Genomic DNA, 19,686 nt, shown 5'->3' on the forward strand with positions numbered 1-19,686 from the left:
CTATTAATGTTAGTGAAAATTAGGGATTTTGTTTTTTAAAAAGATTACAAAATAGCGCCTGGAGAGTGATGGGAGAATGTGTTCAGTGATTACATTCAGAGCAAGTGCCTTTAAAGGTCAGAAGTTCAGACTTCTATATGTGGCAGATGTATGGCATAATCTTTCTACCTTTTATACGGTGGACCTTAACATCTTTTTTCCCCAGCTAATTTGGGCATAGGAATCCCACTTCTGGCCAGCAACTTTATCAGCCCAAATATCACAGTTCATCTGCAAAGTGAAAATGGAATCCTGGGTTTGGTAAGACAGAAATTAATGTTTTATTTTTCCAGTCTCAATAGAAAACGAGATAGTCCATACAGTGAAATCTTCTGAGAGTTGTTAGCTTGAAGTTCCCAGCCTTATTTTTAAGGTAGTTTCCTGACTATCTGCGCTTTCTGACTGTTGTCCTGTGCCATCTTGTCAGTGTCTTCCTCCCCTGTGTACCTGCTTCAGAGAGACCTCACAGTGTCCTCCTGTTCAGATGAGTGTTCATAACTCTTGTGTGGTTGGACAAGGTAGTGAAGGTCATAAAGAATTTTGTAGTAAACAATGATCTGTAAGACTCTGAATGAGAAACTGAAAAGTAAGGTTTTTACTCAAGGAATAGGGACATGTTTTGTTCTTCTTACCTAATTCTCATTTTGAGGCCATGTTGTTCAAAAGGAAAGAATTTTTCTCTTCCTCAAGACTAGCCTTCCAGATGAGCTCAACATTCTCACAGAATTTGGATATACTTTTTACTCAGTACTATAATAATAAGAAATACTTTTGCTTCCTGGATGACATCTTTTTTATGTAATGTTAACTATGGCAGAGATTATTTATAGTTTGGCCATTTATAGGATTTCTAATCTTCTGTTGTTCTGAGTAGACCTTAACTGTTCATGCAATAAAAATTGTGTATATGGAACAGTATATCTAGTCTTTAAAACATAAATAATGGTCAGGAGCACTGATTGAGGTGGTAATCATGACCATCTTCAGATGCGCAAAACTGACATGAGTCTGGATAAAAGATTCATGTTGCAGCCATAGAGGGACCAATTCCCTCATTTAGAAGAAAAGGGAAATGAGTTGATATATCTTATCCATGGTCAGTGTTTAAAGGGAAGATTTACATAGTCCTAAAATACTAGTTGCCACTTCAGTTTATTTAAATGATACATGTTTGGTCCCTCATTTTGAAAGCATGTTAGAATTTCCTAGCTCAGATTTCCTCACTCTTCGTTCTCTCTTATGCCTCCCACCTCCTTTTTCCATTTCCTCCTGTTTTGTTTACTATATGTTATGTTATGAAACAACTCACCCCATTCAAGTAATGTAGAGATGCCTTATAAAAATGCATACAAAATTAAAAAGCAAAACTGAGAGTAATCAGGCAAAGGGAAAATAAAGGCTTCAAAACTTAGGTGTTGTGAAAAGTAAAGTTAGGACTCCAAATTTGAGCCTTTAGGTGCTGCATACCAAAATGATGAAAATTTGCCTCTCTGCAACCCTCTAGTCAAATAAGGCAGCCATTTTGTTTGTGGTCATGGCTGCTACCAGGAAGAGTTACAAGTAACACTGACTGCATCGTAGGTACTAAATAATTACTGTTGGTTTTAGTGACCTGTATTTCTAATATTAACATTTCTTTTCAAACTTGGTCATTTCTAGGAAATAATTTTTTATTTATCACAGTTATTAGTGTGGGAAAGACGAATCAATATGAGAAATAGCCATGAACATACTGGAATTATTTTTAGAAGGTTTACCTCAAGTCTTTTGATAGTATTATCCCAGGGTTTTTAGAGAAGTTATTTATATTATGATTTTAGTGTGTGATTCAGTGAGAAACTTCTTTTACTAACTCAGTGTGCTTTGACAGGGTCCGTATCCACTACAAAATGAAGTTGATGCAGATCTAATCAATGCAGGTAAACTCGCTCACGTGTTTTTCCACTGTTTTCCTTGGCTATTAATTTAGTTCTCTGCCAAATAAGAGAAAGGAGTTGGGCTTAATTGTCTTGATTGTCTTTTCCTGGAGAGTGCTCCATTGTGTTTTTCACTGCGGAGGGGAGAGAAGACTTCTTAGTCTCTTTGCCTGGCTTGCTCTTCAAGTTCATCTCTTACTTAGGGAAAAGTAAGATAATAGAGAAATTGCAGGTGGGGCTACATATAATGGCAAGAGCTTTGATGGGTCAACCAGTGAGAGTCCTGCCTATACATAAGGGCACTCCTCAAATGGGGTAATGAGGAGAATTAAAGGAAAGGACCATTTACAAGGGTATGACCAAGATTGAGGGAAACCAGAAAAGGATGGTGAAGTACCACAGGGAGTTATTATCACCCTGAGGTCTTAAGGGGCAGTAGTGGGGGAGGTCCACCTAATCAGATCTATGGCCTTTGGTAGAGGAATGCAACCATCTTGCAGAAACCTGGGTGAGGGGTGGAGGTCTTCTCTGCTCAATCATCTTCTTGCACCTTCCATTGGCCAATCCCAGGCTGAAATATGTCTGCCTTCTTGTGATGAGAAGGATGACAAGTGGATCCATAGAGGCAAGAAGAAAATATTGGCACACTGGTGTTTTTGTTCTGAACAATACTTACTGTCCCCCAGTCATCACTGGAGAAGAAGAGCATCCTTCAGAGGTTCTGGGGCATTTAGAGGTGTACTCTGCCCCTAAGTATAATCCAGTGATGTGAGTAATAGGGACTTTTGAACTAGCCTGTCTTCTCTTATTCCCACATTTATATGCGTTGCCTTTTATTATAAGCCTTTTATTTGACTGTGACACATAGTTGCTTGTAGCAGCCTAGAGGAGAAAAAAACAGGCCAGACCCTTTGGCCATTGTTACCGCCCATGCTTGAGGCAACATTCCCACTTTCTGGGGCTGAAGGTTATTCTTAAAATGGGGCTGCTCAGAAGAAGCTGATTTTTATACTCTAGTGTGATTTTTTTTTTTACCCTTCTTTTACTCTTGAATTCAATCTACCCCCACAAAAGTATTATTCTTACTTCATATTCAAAAATAGTACATGTAAATCTCAGAAGAGCAGCAATATTAGCTGAACATAAAGGCCAGCTGCCAAGCAGAATTGATGTTTGATACTTAGAATTTTTGGAAGTAAAAACGCTTCTGGTTGAATAGTTGAATTAGCTAACACGACTCAACCCTGAAAGGCCCACTGTGATAAAGCAATGACATTTAACTAAGGCTGTAATTTAATTGTACTGTACCCTTTAGCAATAGCTCATTGATCTGTGAAAATATTTGCTGCTTGGTTTAATTAATTTATGATGTTAGTGAGTTATTTGCAAAATGAATAACTCCATTTTCCACATTTTAGGCCTGAGTTCATAAAACCTACTTTCCTTGGAAAAGTAGTTAGCCTTTTCAATGATTATTGGACAGTAGGCATTTTTTATTCCATGAGCTTAAAAGTAGCTCAATCGTAATGAAGCCACTAGTTTTGTCGTTTTTTTTTTTAATTTATTTATTTGACAGACAGAGATCACAAGGAGGCAGAGAGGCAGCCAGAGAGAGAAAAGAGGAAGCAGGTTCCCCGCTGAGCAGAGAGCCGGATGTGGGACTCGATCCCAGAACCCTGGGATCATGACCTGAGCCGAAGGCAGAGGCTTTAACCCACTGAGCCACCCAGGCACCCCTGAAGCCACTAGTTTTATATTTTAACTCCTGAAATACCATGTATAATCTTAGACTACTTTATAAAACAATAATTCATTGCTTTTTGGAAGCCAAGTTGCAGATCAGCTTATTAATATTTTAACTCTTTCATCAAAGTTCTGCTTAGGATTTATGTTGCTTTTGACTTTGGAGCTATCTAAATTAGGGAGGAAATACTTTAAGCTAAAGAGCCAAGAATACATATTGGTGATCTCCCCGACTCCCCAAATTTGGAAGTTACCTGGAAGATCAGCCCCTTCTAAATAATAACCTCAAGGTTATGAAAAAATGAATGACCTCACCTTACAGCACCATTTTGTTTGCAGCATATTTTTTCATACTTATATACCATTTGAGTCTCACGTGAAAACTTACTGAACAGATTGGGAAACTGAAGCCCAGAGTAGTGATGTGATATCCCCAGGATCCCATTGCTAGGGACTGGACTCACACAGTGTCTCCTGGCCTTTTTCTCTACACATGGAGCTATACCCACTGCTACCCTAAGTTTTAAAAAGGTGGAGAGGGCCATGCTTATAGCAACATTTCAGAGGTTCTGTTAAGTTTTGCATTATTCTGATGCAATTATGAAATTTCCAATGGGTCTCACGTTTTAGCTTTCCTATTAATGTACATTTTGCTTTCTTCTCATTTCTTAATTGTTTTCTTTTAATATACAGTGTTTTAAATGACTTACCTTTGATTAAAACTGCCTTAGAAAGAACCACCATGTTAATCTCATGTCTCATAAATATCCCTGGCCCCTGCCATGTGCCTCCAGGGCAGTGGTTCTTAGTAAGCAAGTGGGGATATTTGACAATGGCCGGAGACATTTTTGATTGCCAGTGTTATTAACAAGTAGTCGGTAGAGGTCAGGGCTGCTGTTAATTATCCAAAACAGCCCCTCTCAAAGAGTTATCCAGCTTCAAATGTCAATAATGCCTTGTCTGGAGCCCGTTGTGCCACAACTGAAGAATCGCAGGCCTGCAGACTAAGGCACAAAAGAGTACAGCATTCAGGACCTATCGAATAGTTGCACCTGCCCTTTCCAGCTTCATCCTCACTACACCCTTCAAGGACTCCTGTGTTCGCCCCATCCTGGACTCCTGGATCTGTTCTGATCATGACTCAACCTTCCTTCCTCCATACCTTTGCTTTTCCTGTGCCTATGACCAGAGTTTTTGTTCTGTCCCCTTCTTTTTGCATCCCCATCTCCTTATAAGTAATTTCCTATTGAAATGTGTTTTGAAATGTGTCATTCTCAAAGCTCCAGTTCATTTGATCCTTCCTTGGTTCAGAAATGCCCCCTCCTTTGAACCTGTAACACATCTAGTGTCTCTCATCTTGCCTTGTAATTATTCATTTATATTTCTCTCTCTAGCTGAACAGCATATTCCTTTGGCTTCGGGCAGTGGTTCTCTGAAATGTGGTACAGCAACAGTGTCACATCACTGGGGACCTATTACAAATAGAGATTCTCAGGCCCCATCACAAGCCCACTGAATTCCAAACTCTGGGAATTTAGTTCAGAGATCTGCCCTTCATGTAATTCTGATGGGTGTTAAAATTTGAGAACCATTAGTTTACGGCATCTGTGTTTGGTCCGTAACACTGTTTAAGGCACATAGCAGCCATTTACTTGATGTTGAGTGAACCACGTGTTAAATCATGAGCCAAAGGACTCAGTAGCTATGAAGTTGAATAACCATGTTTGCCCAAATATCATAAAAGGATCTAGACACATGCAGAGAAAAACTGGAGGAAACAGAAATCAATCAGGAATAGTCAAATAAGAAAGTTCTTTTTTTTAAGATATTGATTGTATGTTGATTACAGTTATTTCTTGACCAGATTTGGGCATGATATTTGAAAAACATGGATTCAACTTTAGGATATCTATTTTTATTTAGATATTGGATGTTTAAAAATACTAACAACTAACTTGGCTTCCAGAGAATGTAATTTATAACACACCAGAATGTATTAGCAGGTGCCTGACAATAACTATTTTTTATGAGAGTTGTTTTCTGGGCTCTTAAAGCTATGCTCCATAAATCACATGGGGAGAGCCAGAGTCTTGCACTGATCTCCAAGTTTCCTGTGTCTGGTAAATAATGCCTTCTATGTACTGTCAGCTGGTGGAGATTGCCCTTTAGAAGCCATTGTGATTTAGCACATGGAGAACAAAGAATTGAAATTTTTATGTTTCTCTGCTTTTTTGTCCCTACATATTCTTGGTCCTTGCTTATCCACCTCACAGGACCAGTGAGGAACCGGATTTGCTAGTTATGAAAGTAGTGTTAGGATCAAGTTTAGGGGCACCTGGGTGTCTCAGTCAGTTAAGCATTTGCCTTCAGCTCAGGTCATGATCCCAGGGCCATGGGATGGAGCCCCATGTCGGACTCCCTTCTGAGTGGGGAGCCTGCTTCCCCTTATCCTCCCCCCCCCCCCGTGCTTTATCTCACTATCTCTTTCACTGTCTCTCTCTCTCTCTCAAATAAATAAATAAAGTCTTAAAGAAAAAAAAGAATCACGTTTAGTTGTATTACGCATGTCCTGAAACCTAGAGCTCCCAGGCTGGCTTTTAACTGCTGTATGAGACAGTGGCTGGGTCCTGTAGCATTTATCCCCAGAGGGGTGATGACACTGTCTCTTTTATAAGTAGGTTTGGAGTGAGGGATTAAAAAAATGGCAATAGTAAAAGCTTGTCTATGGAGCCTGTTCTCTGTGCAGGTGCTGTAGTAAGGATTTTGCATGCAATATTTCATTTACTCCTCCAAATTTTATGTGCTACCTAAAAGCCCCTACTGACCACACCAGAAAGTATTTTCCAGACCTTTCGTCTTTATAGTACTTTGGAGGATGTGAAAATGTTTCCCCTGTTTAGAATCCAACTCCTTTGGGGAATAAATATTTCAGCATGATATAAATAGCCTCTTTCTCTCTACTTGAGCTCTAGTGGAGAGGGATATTGATAGAGAATTTAGCTTTCAGGCAAGGCTTGAGAAGCTGAGGGTACAGTTGTGTTGCACACCTGGGCATGATCTGACCACTCTGGTTTGGCTTTTCTTTGTTCCAGCCCTGGAATCATAACTTTTCTTCCCCTTCCGTTTGACTGCTTTATTGCACTGGGATATTGCACGGGGTATTCTCATACAGTTGGCTTCTGTTTGGCAGAGTGGCATGTGGGCACTTTTCTGGTTAAGACTAGAAGCCTCCTCCTGGGCACTGTACACACAGGAAATGGGTCACAAAAAGAAAACAGCTGAAATATACAGGTCAGGTGGTAGAATTGGTTGTGTGGGGACTACGTGATCTTGGAGATCTTTCCAGCTCTGAACTTTTTATTATGGGGTATAAGTTTTGGAAGAGGTCTTTCCAAGGGGACCTCTTGGAAGTTACCATTAGATATGTGAACCAGTATTAGGGTGTTATTCCTTGATCTCATCAAAGTCCTATGATTTTAACAAACAGGAGCAAGAAAGGAAATATGAGGCAGAGAGAGAGATTAAAAGAAGAGGTTCAGGCCTAATATGAAATTAGGGGGCAACTTGCTTTCTAGATCATTTCTTGATTTTTAAGAAACATCTGAGGAGCATCTTCTGTGTCATTCCTTGGAAGTTGCACTTCTTCCTGCTTGTTCCACGGTCTCCTTGCTCCAGTGACTCACAGTAGCGCTGAATTCTGACAGGTGCTTTCCAGGGGCTCCTTTTCCCCACTGTCATCAGCATTTAGCAGGGGCTTGTGGAGGGAGTGGGGCTGGGGAGAAGTGGGAATGGTTAGAGGTGACGGGGTGGGGGAGTGCTTTGTCTGTAGAGAATTTCAAAAACAATAATAAAATTAAAAGTTGGTCTGCTTTCTGTCATCACCATGCAGGGTCAAATCTGAACAATGCCACTGACTAAATACGCCTCTTCACAGGGCAACAGTTCCCACTCTACCCCACAGCCCCATTGCCACAGCAGTCTGGTTAAAGGGACCTCAGTTCTTTAGGAAGCAGAGAAGGTATAGACCTCTCTCTGCATGATTTCCACTCTTAGAAATCTAATAGCTTTTTCTTCTCTTTGCTTCCTTTCTTGTGTATGTGTGTTTAGGCAAGGAAACAGTTACTGTTCTTCCAGGAGCCTCTTACTTCTCCAGCGATGAATCATTTGCGATGATTAGAGGGTATGTAACGATGGAGCCCCCATGTTTCAAATGGCATGGAATGAACTGAGTCATCCCCGAACGTGTTAGCAGGACTCCGAAACGTAGCCACGTCTCCCAGCCAGAAAATGGTCATGGGCTCATTCAGCTGCACCAAGATAGGAAATTATTCACATTGAGCATTGGGAATTGGAACATTGAGCTCACTGTTATTGAAAGAACCCCCCCAAATGGAGTATTTATCTATGTGCTGAGAATACTGAAGTAAACATTTTTAAAGTTCTTTCTGAGGATCCTAACATTTTCTACAAAACTGTGTTTTCATTTTCTAGCTAGTGTTTACCTTCAAATCAAGCCACATTACCCCTCACCAAAGGAAACAAACACACTGTGTACACCTGTTTTTAATTTGTTTTTGGAGACAATATAGGCTATAATTTTTTTTTTAAAGAACTCTTAATGGTTATTTCTCTACATCAGCTTGAGCTGATTGATTTGGAAGATCCGGGGTTGGGTAGGAGAAAGCAAATTTATTTTGGAGGGTATAGAATTATTTTAATTGCTGGCAATTTCAAGCAAATCAGACACAAAGCTTGTGAAATTTGCTTTATATTTCCTTTTTCTCTCTCAGGGGACATGTCAATCTAACAATGCTAGGAGCAATGCAGGTTTCCAAATATGGTGACCTGGCTAACTGGATGATACCTGTAAGTAGACATTTTTCTTCTGAATTAAGTGTGGGTCACCATAATTATTTTTTAAGAAAAATCTTGTTGAATTGCTGTGAGAGCGCAGCATAATTATTATGAAAATAAGGAAATATTTTAGTAATATTTAATATTTTAGTCAAATTTTGGTAAAGCAGCTACTGAGAACTATTTGGCTTTACTTGTTTACTGTGTAGTTGGAACTAAAAAGGTGGGATCATGGCCAAAACGTAACTTTCCATAAGGAACAGAGAACTGGGGAAGATGAAAAATAAATGGGTTAAATCTGATAAAAATAAGGAATACCAGTATTTGTTATAGCTAAGTTTTTATAACCAGAAAGAACAATTAACAAGTTCATTAATTTTGTGTTCATGCTCTATTTTCTTATTCATGGTGATTAAAGACCTTTCTTGATTGGTTGGTCATGTGACCTCGTAAGTAATCAATCACATTGTCTTCTGTTAGGGAATACAGAACTTGTGATGTTTAAACATGCTTGTAAAATGCAGTTTTCATTTACTAATGGCTTAAATCAAGGAAAAACCACTTAGAATCAGCTTTGGAAAAAGGACTGTAATCAGTTGACTTAATTTATGACTGTGGTTTGTTACATTCCAGGTTGTTGCTTTGTGATATGCGTACGGAAACAAGAAATAATGCATGTCCATAAGTATGAGCTCATTTTGGCTGGTGGCTCAAGTTACTCTTTTTGTGTGTATACTTAAGGATTTCTGTGTATTTTTGTTTCATCAGCTAAAAGGAGTTTAAGTAACTGATACTGATGTTCTATGATTTGAAAGTTTTTCTGAAATCTCTTAGGTATTTTTTCCTCTAGTAATTTTTTGAGGAAGGTGGATTAATATAGTTGATGACAGTGTCAGAGAGCTCTTTTGATCTAATATACCATGAAATATTATTATTTTAAAACTTGAATAATTATTAAAGCCCTGGTTCTCAAACTTGCTTGCATATTAGAATCACATGATAGTTTTAAAAAATATTGACAGCTGGGTCCCACTCCCAGAATTTCCAATTTAATTAGTATGGGATATAGTCTAGCTGGCTACTGGCTGGCTCAGTCAGTAGAGCATGCTGCTCTTGATCTTGGAGTCATGAGTTCAAGCCCCACATTAGGGATAGAGTTTACTTAATAATAATGAAAAAAATATATAAGGGAGAAAATCACTGAACCATTAATAGTAAGAACCCTTAGCAGATCATGGAATATGTTGTTATTTTAGTTTTAAAATGTTTATCATTCTAAATCAGCCATGGTTATAAGAGTTGGCAGCCTTTGAAGGCTTCAGAGGAATTAGGGAGGATCCCCTGAATGTTGTACAGTGAATCAGATTGACAAGTTTATGGGAATACTTATCCCATAGTTACATTGTATCATTTATTCCTTTATATAAATAAAGGAATTTTCCTTTCCTAAATAAATACTCCTTTATTTATATAAAGGAATAAATGATACAATGTATACAAAGTACATAATCACTTTACATATGATGCATATGAGCTTGACATAGAGTACAAGCTAAATAAATGGCTTATTATTATTTGACAACTTAAGAATGAAAATTGGGGGTACCTGGCAGGGAAGGGAATAGAATTAGTTACTATGAACAGAAACAATCTAGTTTTAAATACGTCTGTTTTTCTGGACTGTTAACAAGTTTTGAAATCAGTTTGCACAGTGATCATTAGTATGGAGCAGAAACATGTTTAACACATTTTTGCCTTCGGGGAACGTGGGCATTTTTAAAAAGTCAGTATATGTTTTGTTTATATTATGGTTTAGCACACAGGGAGGCTAGAAGCTCTTACAGAGTATATATTCTGTATTCCTGTGTAGGAAAGATTTTTCAACATGTATCACTTTTTTACATATCCTGTGGGGATTCCTGTGAGTGACTAAAATATCAGTGTTTGTTACTTTGTAATTTTCTTAATACTCTCAGAGCCCATGTGTTTCCAAATGACTGGACCTAGTAGGATGGTGACGGAGAACTCTGGAGTTCTGAAGAAACAAAAACTAAACATAAAAAGTGTTCTTGTGTCTGGTTCTATTCTTTTGGTAGTGGAAGTTGGTAGTGTCATTTCTTTTTTGAGAGAGAGAAAGAACTCGAGAAGGGGGTATGGGGAAGGGCAGAGGGAGAGGGAGAGAGAGAATCTTGAGCAGGCTCCATGGCTAGCTTGGAGCCCAACACTGGGCTCAATTTCATAACCCCGAGATCTTGACCTGAGCCAAAACCAAGAGCTGGATGCTTGGTTTCCTTGGACCTGAGCCACCCAGGCACCCTGGTAGTGTTATTTCTGATGAGCTTTTCTTTTGTTCTTCTAATAACTGATAAACACTCCTTGGATTCTTCATGTGTGATGCATAGTGGATATTTTGACTCTTTCGAATGCAAAATAGGTTAAGAATCAAGACCATGGGTTTTAGCTTGTAATAAATTTGAATTTCACTTCTCTTTCTAACAGATCATACAATCCAGAGTACATATTTTTGTTAGGATTAATTGAGAAGAAAATGAAAAGTGGCCGCCAAAAGCACTCCATAAATAGTGGCTATTTTTATCTTCTTCAGTGATCTGTTGCTTAACATTAGAGAGGAAATAATTTGCCTTAAAGTACACTGGCTTGAGCAAGACTATTTTACAGTAGCTAGTACAACCTGCTTATCCTGAGTTCATATTCAAGTACCAAAAATTAAACCCTTTGAGGGCACATTTCTTGCTCTTACTGATTATGGATAAGATACAGCCTATCCTCTTTATATAAAGTTTCAGTGAGAAATCTATTTCTCTTTGTCCCAGAGATTTATGTTTATTATTGAAATTCAGATATATATTTATTGCAAGATCTGGCAGTTAAGCTGAAAAGTTCAGCTTTATTATATCATTTTTCATTTACTTTTATCTTTTTAGTCAGTTGAATAATCTTTCAGTGGCTGTAAAGCCTTGAGTTTCTCTGCATCAAGGTATCCTCATCAATTACCACCATGTCAGATTACAGTAAACATTGTGCTTTTACGGCAGGCAAATGGTATGGATACTCTTTGTCTCATCCTTTGATACCTTCTTAGTATGTGGTGTTTGTCTCCTGTACACAGAGTTTTAAAATTTCTTCCCTGAACATCCAAAGAGAGAGAATATGACCAAATAGTCATTGGCTCCTTCAAGCTCCCTGATTATTGTGATGACGGTAAAACCCCAGGCAGGCTATGAAAATGTGGACAGATGTGTAGCCCTTTGAATCTGCATTCAGAACTGCTCTGGCTTTCCTAATGCCTATTTTTGGAAAACAGCTGCCATAGATTATTGACTTGTGAGGGGAAGCAGATGTGTATCAGCAGTGATGGGAACTAGCTACAGAAAACGTGCAACCGCGGCCGGCTGGCCATGGCTGCTGTATGTGAGTGACATGACAGCCAAGGGCTTGCCCCTTCTGCATGGGCAGAATTGAAACAAGGGAGTCTTAAGGTAAAGGAAAATAGAATGTATTTTGTTTGTTTTTCCTTCACATTTTAAAAATTTATTTGTACATTTTAAAAGAAGAAATACAAGTAGTGGGTGTAGTCATGTATGCTAGATGTATGAGTGCACAAAATTGGTTTGGTATTCTAGTTGTGTCTTTTTAAAATAAAGCTAACTCTAGTCTTCTGTCTGTACAACGAAGGAGGTTTGTGTTCAAGATTTAACCAATGTGATGTCAATGATATCTCAGTAAAGTTGGGAAAAAGTTAGAAGATTCAAAAAGGATTTAATCTTGTGGTTTAATTACATAAAGTATAGTCTAAATATTAAATCCACAGTTACAGATACAGAAATATAAAGATTAAAGCACAGATATAAACACATAGATACAGAGCTGGATTTAACACACTTGTCTTGTTCTACAAACCGGAGGTAAGGAAATGGCAGAGAAAATATGTATGTGTGGTATTATGCTTTTATAGTTACTCAGTAATACGTTTGCCATCTCAGTGTAATGTAGTGGAAAGTGTACAGAATTTTGGGATTAGACCTAGGCTTAAATACTGGCTCTGTCACTTATTGGTGGTATAGCACATCATTTTATTTTGGTATACTCCTTTATAAAATGATACTGTTTAACTCCTATGCTGTTCTGGGGTTTAAACTAGTTAATTCAGCAAATATTAAGCATGTATTAAGGACTGTGTACTGTTCTTGCCTCTAAAAGATGAAGCAGTTAACAAAAGACATGAAATCCTCTGCAGTTGGGAGCTGATGTTCTAGCAGGCTCCACACACGTGGCCATGTGCTGACTGTGGCCCACTGCCTCTTTTTGAAATAAAGTTTTACTGGAACATAGCCACATCCATTCATTTGTGTATTACCTGTAGCTGCTTTTGTGCTGCAACAGCAGAGTTGAGTAATTTCAACAGAGACTGTATGGACTGCAAAGCCTAAAATAGTTACCATGTAACACTGCACAAAGAAGCTCCTGCCTTAGACCATTGGTTTGAAACCTTTCTTATTTTCTAATATAAGCAAGTAATGCTATTAATTTCTCTCTATGCACAGTGTTAGTGACATCCCACAAATTTTTATATATGGTGCTTTCATTTTCAGTTCACTTTTCTTCAAAATATTTGCTCATCTCCCTTTATGATTTTTTTCTGTGTCTTGGTTATTTGGAAGTATGTCATTTCACTTCCAGATACTTGGTGATTTTCCACAAAACTTTGTTAATTTCTAGTTTAGTTGTCTTGAGGTCAGAAAACATACTTTATGTAGTTTCCATGCTTTTAAGTTTGAAATTTATTTATGGCCTAGAATATAATCTATCTTAGTGACTGTTGCAGCTACCCTACGAAAGAATATGTATCCTGCTACTGTTGGGTAGAATGTCCTATAACTCAGGTCAAGTAGGTAGATAGCATTGAAGTTTTCTATGTCCTATCAGTTACTGAGAAAGGAGTAACGAAATCTTCATCTGTAATTGTGCATTTGGCATTTTCTACTTTCAGTTGTACTACCTTTTGCTTTGTATATTTTAGAGTTCCATTATTGGTTGTTATTACACAGTTAAGTACACAGTTAAGACTGTTATGCTCTTTGATGAATTAACCTCAGTCATTATAGCTCACCTTATTTCTGGTAATATTTTGCATTCTGAAGTCTACTGTCTGATATTAATATAGTCACTCTGCATGATATATATATATTTTTTCCATTCTTCTACCTGTAACCTATTAATGTCATTGTATTTAAGTGCGCTGTATAGTTAATACATAGTTAGGTCTTGATCTTTTATCAAGTTTTATCTCTGACCTTTAATTGGAGGTTTATGCCATTTACATTTATGTGATTATCAACATGTGGGCTTAAATCTATCAGCATATGATTTTTTTGCCAATTGCCAGCTGAGTTTGTTTTTTTTTTTTTTTTCCGTCTATTTTCTTTTGGGTCAGTTAAGCATTTTTTATGATTTCCAATTTTTTATGATTCCATTTTTTATGATTTCTTCACTATTGACTTATTTTCTTAGGTTTTCTTCCAGTGGTTCCTCAAGGGTTTACAATACATACCTTTTACTGATCACAGTCTAAGTAATACCATATCACTTTACATATAATGTAAGAACCATCCCACTGTAAACTTCTTTTCCCTGCCCTTATGCTGTTTGCTGCTGTTGGTCATACATTTTATTCTGCATTTGTTTTAAACCCCATGATACTTTGATATTTTTGTCCTAAGCATTCAACTCTCTTTGAAGAGATTGAAAATAAGAAAAAAAGTATGTTTTGTTTATTTTTATTATATAGTATAATTTATATATAAAAGTTATCTATTGCCCAACATGTTTGCTCTTTCCTACACTTCTCCTTTACATTGCTCCAGATTGCCATCTGATGTTATTGTCCTTCTGCTTGAAGGACCTCCTTTGATGTTTCTTACACTGCAAGTCTTATAGATGTCACTCAGGTTGATTCTTTCAGTATTTGCTTTTCAACTTTGCTTTAAGGTTAGTTGAGAGAAGCCTTTAGTTTCAGTGTAGTTAACACCACTACTAATGTGATTTCCTTTTGAGCACTTTACCTGATGCCCCACGTATTACAAGGCCTTTCCCCTCTGGCTAGTAGGAATATGAATTGTTCCCACACCTGTGTGAATTCTGGGTAGTATTTTGGTTAATACTTCCTGTTGCTTCTTTTCCAGGCCTTGAATAATTTCTTTTCATATATACACACATCGGTACTCTTCCAAAGACTTGAAGTGAATCCTTTGCAAGTCTTGTGAGCTCTCTCTCTGTATAGCAACCTGTTTTGGTATTTTGAGATTTCTAGTCAAATTCTAGTTGACTAGGTCTCTCTGAACCCAGCAGGGTTACTGGGTCCCACTTGGGTTCCCCTCTTTGCACTGGGTTCCTCTTTCTAATCAGTAGGCTGGGGCATTTGTAGGCCTACCTCATTGGTTTTCCTTCTCTCAGAGATCACAGTCCTGTACTGCCTGTTTTCTAATCTGAAAGCTACTCTCCTGTATTAATACCATTAATAATATTTTTGAACTTTTGTCTTCATGTAGTTCTTTTTTAAAATATTAATTTATTTATTTTCAGCATAACAGTATTCATTATTTTTTCACCAAACCCAGTGCTCCATGCAATCCATGCCCTCTATAATACCCACCACCTGGTACCCCAACCTCCCACCCCCCCCCCCCGCCACTTCAGACCCCCCTCAGATCGTTTTTCAGAGTCCATAGTCTCTCATGATTCACCTCCCCTTCCAATTTTCCCCAACTCCCTTCTTCTCTCTAACTCCCCATGTCTTCCATGCTATTTGTTATGCTCTATAAATAAATGAAACCATAGTTCTTAGATGATTTTCTTAGTATAAATTCCTAAAAGTAGAATATGTTGGTCAGTTTTTTAGGGTTTTTGACACATAATGAATTACTTCCCAGAAGAATGATCCCAATTCACGCTCAAACTGTTTTCATTGTGTTACCAGTGCTGGTATCTTTTCTGTTCTATTATTTTGCATTTCTTTTAAAAACTGTCATCTAGGGCTGTTTAAAGGGTCAGCAGTGCCTTACTCCTCTGCCTTACTCCTCACTTAATCCTCTTCTCTTTTGTTCTGGAGGCCACTCTTTTAGCTTTTAGCAGCTGTTACCTCTTATCAAATATTGTTGGGTGCTGCTGTCTTTGGTCATTTTAAAGATCACATTCAGGGTGATTGTTCTCTGCATTAGTGAATGTGTCTGAACAGACCAGCTGTAACAAGCATGTGTGTGTGTTTTCTGTATCCAATATGTTGAACAAGCTCTACATGTGGGATGAAATAAAAACACAGCTATTTTTATCTCCTGTGGTGTCTTTAACTTTAGTTAGGGAAGTTCTCCTTCTGTGTGACATTTTAGCTCATTCTCTGACGATATAATAACCATCACTGGATCACTTTAATTCACAAACTTAAAGTCTTAAAGATTCAAGACTTAAAGAGTCCAGTTCAAATCAATGAACATTGTTTCACCATACGTTTAAAAGTGGCACATCTCTCCCTTTGACTCCCCAGCTCGAGACAAACCTGGCTGGCTGCATTTGGGAAAGGTTTTGTGTGGTGGTCTGCTTTTTTCTTCCTTGACCTCCTTTCCCAGTTCACTATTTGGCACCTACCTGGGTAAAAATTCAGGAGAATGAGAAGGCAAGGAAATAGGGCAGGAAAGTTCTTTTTTAATTTTTTTTTTCAATTTATTTATTTTCAGAAAAACATTATTCATTATTTTTTCACCACACCCAGTGCTCCATGCAAGCCGTGCCCTCTATAATACCCACCACCTGGTACCCCAACCTCCCACCCCCACGCCACTTCAAACCCCTCAGATTGTTTTTCAGAGTCGGGAGTTAGAGAGGAGTAGGGAATTTGGGTAAATTGGAAGGGGGGGCAGGAAAGTTCTTTTATTTATTTATTTATTTATTTATTTATTTATTTATTTGACAGAGAGAAATCACAAGTAGATGGAGAGGCAGGCAGAGAGAGAGAGGGAAGCAGGCTCCCTGCCAAACAGAGAGCCCGATGCGGGACTCGATCCCAGGACCCTGAGATCATGACCTGAGCCGAAGGCAGCGGCTTAAGCCACTGAGCCACCCAGGCACCCCGGCAGGAAAGTTCTTAAATGGCTCGTGGTGCTATGAGCTGATCCCTTTTTCTGTGCAGGGTATTTGGAGAGCCCCTTGCCCCTTCTGGAAGGGCAATGGCTGGGTGCTTCTCCTGCAGATCCCAGTTTTCCTGTGGTCTGCTTCACACAGAAATTCTCATTTGCCTCAGCATCCTGTTGAGAAAATGTTAAAGCATCTTTAGGCTTGTCTTCTTATGACCACACCTGGGAAGCACTCATGTCACACATTTCTTGTCCACTTCCGCCAGTCACTTCAGGTTTCTCAGGTAGGAGTCTGGTGCCCTGTGCCCCAGTTGTTTCCTGACTCTTCTCCTGGAGGTGGGATGCCCTGGAGTTGTCATCCAGGCTGTGCTGTCATTTGAGTTAGGTGCAGGCAGACACTTCCCGTCTCCATGTTGCTGGCATAGAGGAAGTAGGACCACAGCACGCTTTTCTTCAAAGTCCTTCACACACAGTCCTCTGTGCCTGCTGGACTCTGATTTTGCCAATCGTCCTGGGTCTTGGGATTTGTTTTTGACCATTTTCTCTGTAAATTGCGCTTCTGAGATCTATCTCACATAGTGGTATCTCCTAGCTATCATACTTGTACATTCATGAAAAACAAGATAAAAGAAGTTCTTGATTTAACATCTGGTTACTGGCGTGGTTTCCTTGCTGCTGTAAAGTCTTCCTCTGAGCTCGTATTTGCCTAAGCCTTCATAATACATGTAGGGGTGTGTTCATCTATGGTTTCTGTACATCAGGGCGATTCCCCAGCCTATTCTGTTTGCCAGCTGCCCTAGACAGAAAAGAGGACCATGGAAGAACCTATCCACGCTCTGTTTATTCTAACTGGCTAATAAAAACTGACCGATCCCTAGCTGGCAAGGGGTGGGAGAAGAGGAGGAAAAGGAAGAGGAGAGAAGGGGGAGTGTCAGAAAACAAAACAAAACAAAGCAAAAAACCCATACTGCTCAGACCCAGTGGATGGACCTTTATTTCCGGGGCCAATTTAGAGACCATTTAATGCTTGCAAAATTTCCAAGAGCAAAGAATGATTCCTTCTTGTATAACAATTTAACAAATGAGCATACATTTTTAAAAGGACAAGTTAGTATTTATGAAAATTATTAGAAACATAAGCTGTTTATTATTGCTCTTTACTTGGAGACTCTATTTAGTTATTCAAAAGTGCTTTTATCTGTGACTATCTGGAAAACATGTTGAAAATTAATCCTTAGTTTTATTATTTATATCCAGTATTTTTTAGGCTAAAAGCATATTTATAGACTAACATATTTGATATGTTAGTTTTATAAGGAATTTTCCTTTTACTTGGAGGAAACTGCTTGTTGGTGATTAAAAGCTATGATTAAAGTTTAAAAGTCACAGCTAAATTATAAATCTAAAATTTTCACAAGGAGGGAACCAATAGCTATTAAGCACATGCCATTGGCCAGGTACTGTTTATTTGTATATGTATTGTCATTTAATCGGTATAGAATGTTATAGAATCCCTGTTATTATAGATGAAGAGACAGATCAAGAGTTAACCATTCAAGTTTGCAATATGTAACCCGGTTTCGACATAGGGATTTTTTTTTTCCAATTTATTTATTTTCAGAAAAACAGTATTCATTATTTTTTCACCACACCCAGTGCTCCATGCAAGCTGTGCCCTCTATAATACCCACCACCTGGTACCCCAACCTCCCACCCCCCCGCCACAACAGTCTGAGGGGTTCGACATAGGGATTTAATCATAGTTTCCTTTGCTCTTATGCACTTTGTATTCCACCACACTTTTTTTGGAAGTATGTAACTAATGCTTTTCATGATAGAAGTAAAACTACCTGCAAAATAAAGAAATATTCTTACAGCATTCCTATAAACTTGATAAAGAAGTTATTGTTGCACTGTGTGGGATAAAGCTTATTGCAATTGGAAGGATACAGGCTGTATATATGATCTTAGTTCAACTTGGGGTTTTGAAAGGTGCTGGATTCACCATTTTCATGTGCTTTTTTTCTGCATCTTATCATTTTTTTAGAGCTCTCACACTCAAATTCCAAAGTCTTCACTACCTAATCACATATAACTAGCATAAATCTCATGTATGAAGTATCTTACCCATTTTATTTACCATTTTTAAAAAATAATTTACCAATTGAAGAGTTTTTTGAAAGCGTTCAGGGCTTCTACCAGGATTTTAAAAATAATTTTAGCTTTTAATATTTCTTAAATGGGAAACATTGAAACATAACTGTGGAAATATAAGAATCATTGCAAAGGGGAATCCTAAATAGAAGTTAAAAAAAATTGAGATCAGACAAAAACAATAGCAAATTTATTGGCAAGTCAGCTCACTCAGCCTAGGTCCCCACCAGTGTTAATCTTCTAAGTAGGCAAGGGACATGAGAATGTGAAATAGATTTTTCTTTTTGGAAATCTCAATTTTCATTGATCTTAGAGAAATTTTTTTCTCTTAATTGCTACCTGAGATTTTTTGGGCTCTGAAGGAAAAGAAATACTTTCCTCCTTGCTCTGTTGCATATGATATGTTTGTGAACAATTGCTTAATTCTAAGAATGTCAGCTATGTACTAGAACTCATGTATTCAAACCAGAGACTAAAAAAAAAGTGAGCTAGACTTCTGATTGATTCCAAGCCCTGTGCTACCTGGCCTCGCAGCAGCTATTTCAAGAATTTCTTTGCCTATATACCCTCCATTTTCTCTGGTGTCAGAAGGCAGACTTCTGCGCAAGGAGTGTGAATTAGGTCATCGTTGTCTTCGTCTTCTCATTCTTCCTCCTCCTTCCCCCTCCTCCTTCCTCTTTTCCCTTCCTCTTTACAGAGAGGACGAACAATGAGTGAGTTTGATATTTTCCACTATTATTATCCCTTTGGCTAGTGATGTATTTGTATGACTACAGCAGCCCCTTCTTATTAAACAACAACCCACTTAAAAGAAAGGGAGGAAACAAATGCTA

At 38.2% G+C, this 19,686-nt stretch overlaps 1 protein-coding gene across 1 annotated transcript in view; it reads left to right on the forward strand.

Moving 5' to 3' along the window:
• OXCT1 (3-oxoacid CoA-transferase 1) overlaps positions 1–19,686 on the forward strand; it is a 120,824-nt gene that overhangs the window by 65,477 nt on the left and 35,661 nt on the right. The window contains exons 10-13 of the mRNA XM_044232420.1: positions 206–300; positions 1,910–1,958; positions 7,806–7,878; positions 8,489–8,564. Of these exons, the coding sequence (XP_044088355.1) occupies positions 206–300; positions 1,910–1,958; positions 7,806–7,878; positions 8,489–8,564 (293 nt within the window). The remainder of the gene's footprint in view (positions 1–205; positions 301–1,909; positions 1,959–7,805; positions 7,879–8,488; positions 8,565–19,686) is intronic.

This window comes from Neovison vison, chromosome 1 (genome assembly GCF_020171115.1).
Source record: "Neovison vison isolate M4711 chromosome 1, ASM_NN_V1, whole genome shotgun sequence".
Taxonomy (NCBI): domain Eukaryota; kingdom Metazoa; phylum Chordata; class Mammalia; order Carnivora; family Mustelidae; genus Neogale; species Neogale vison.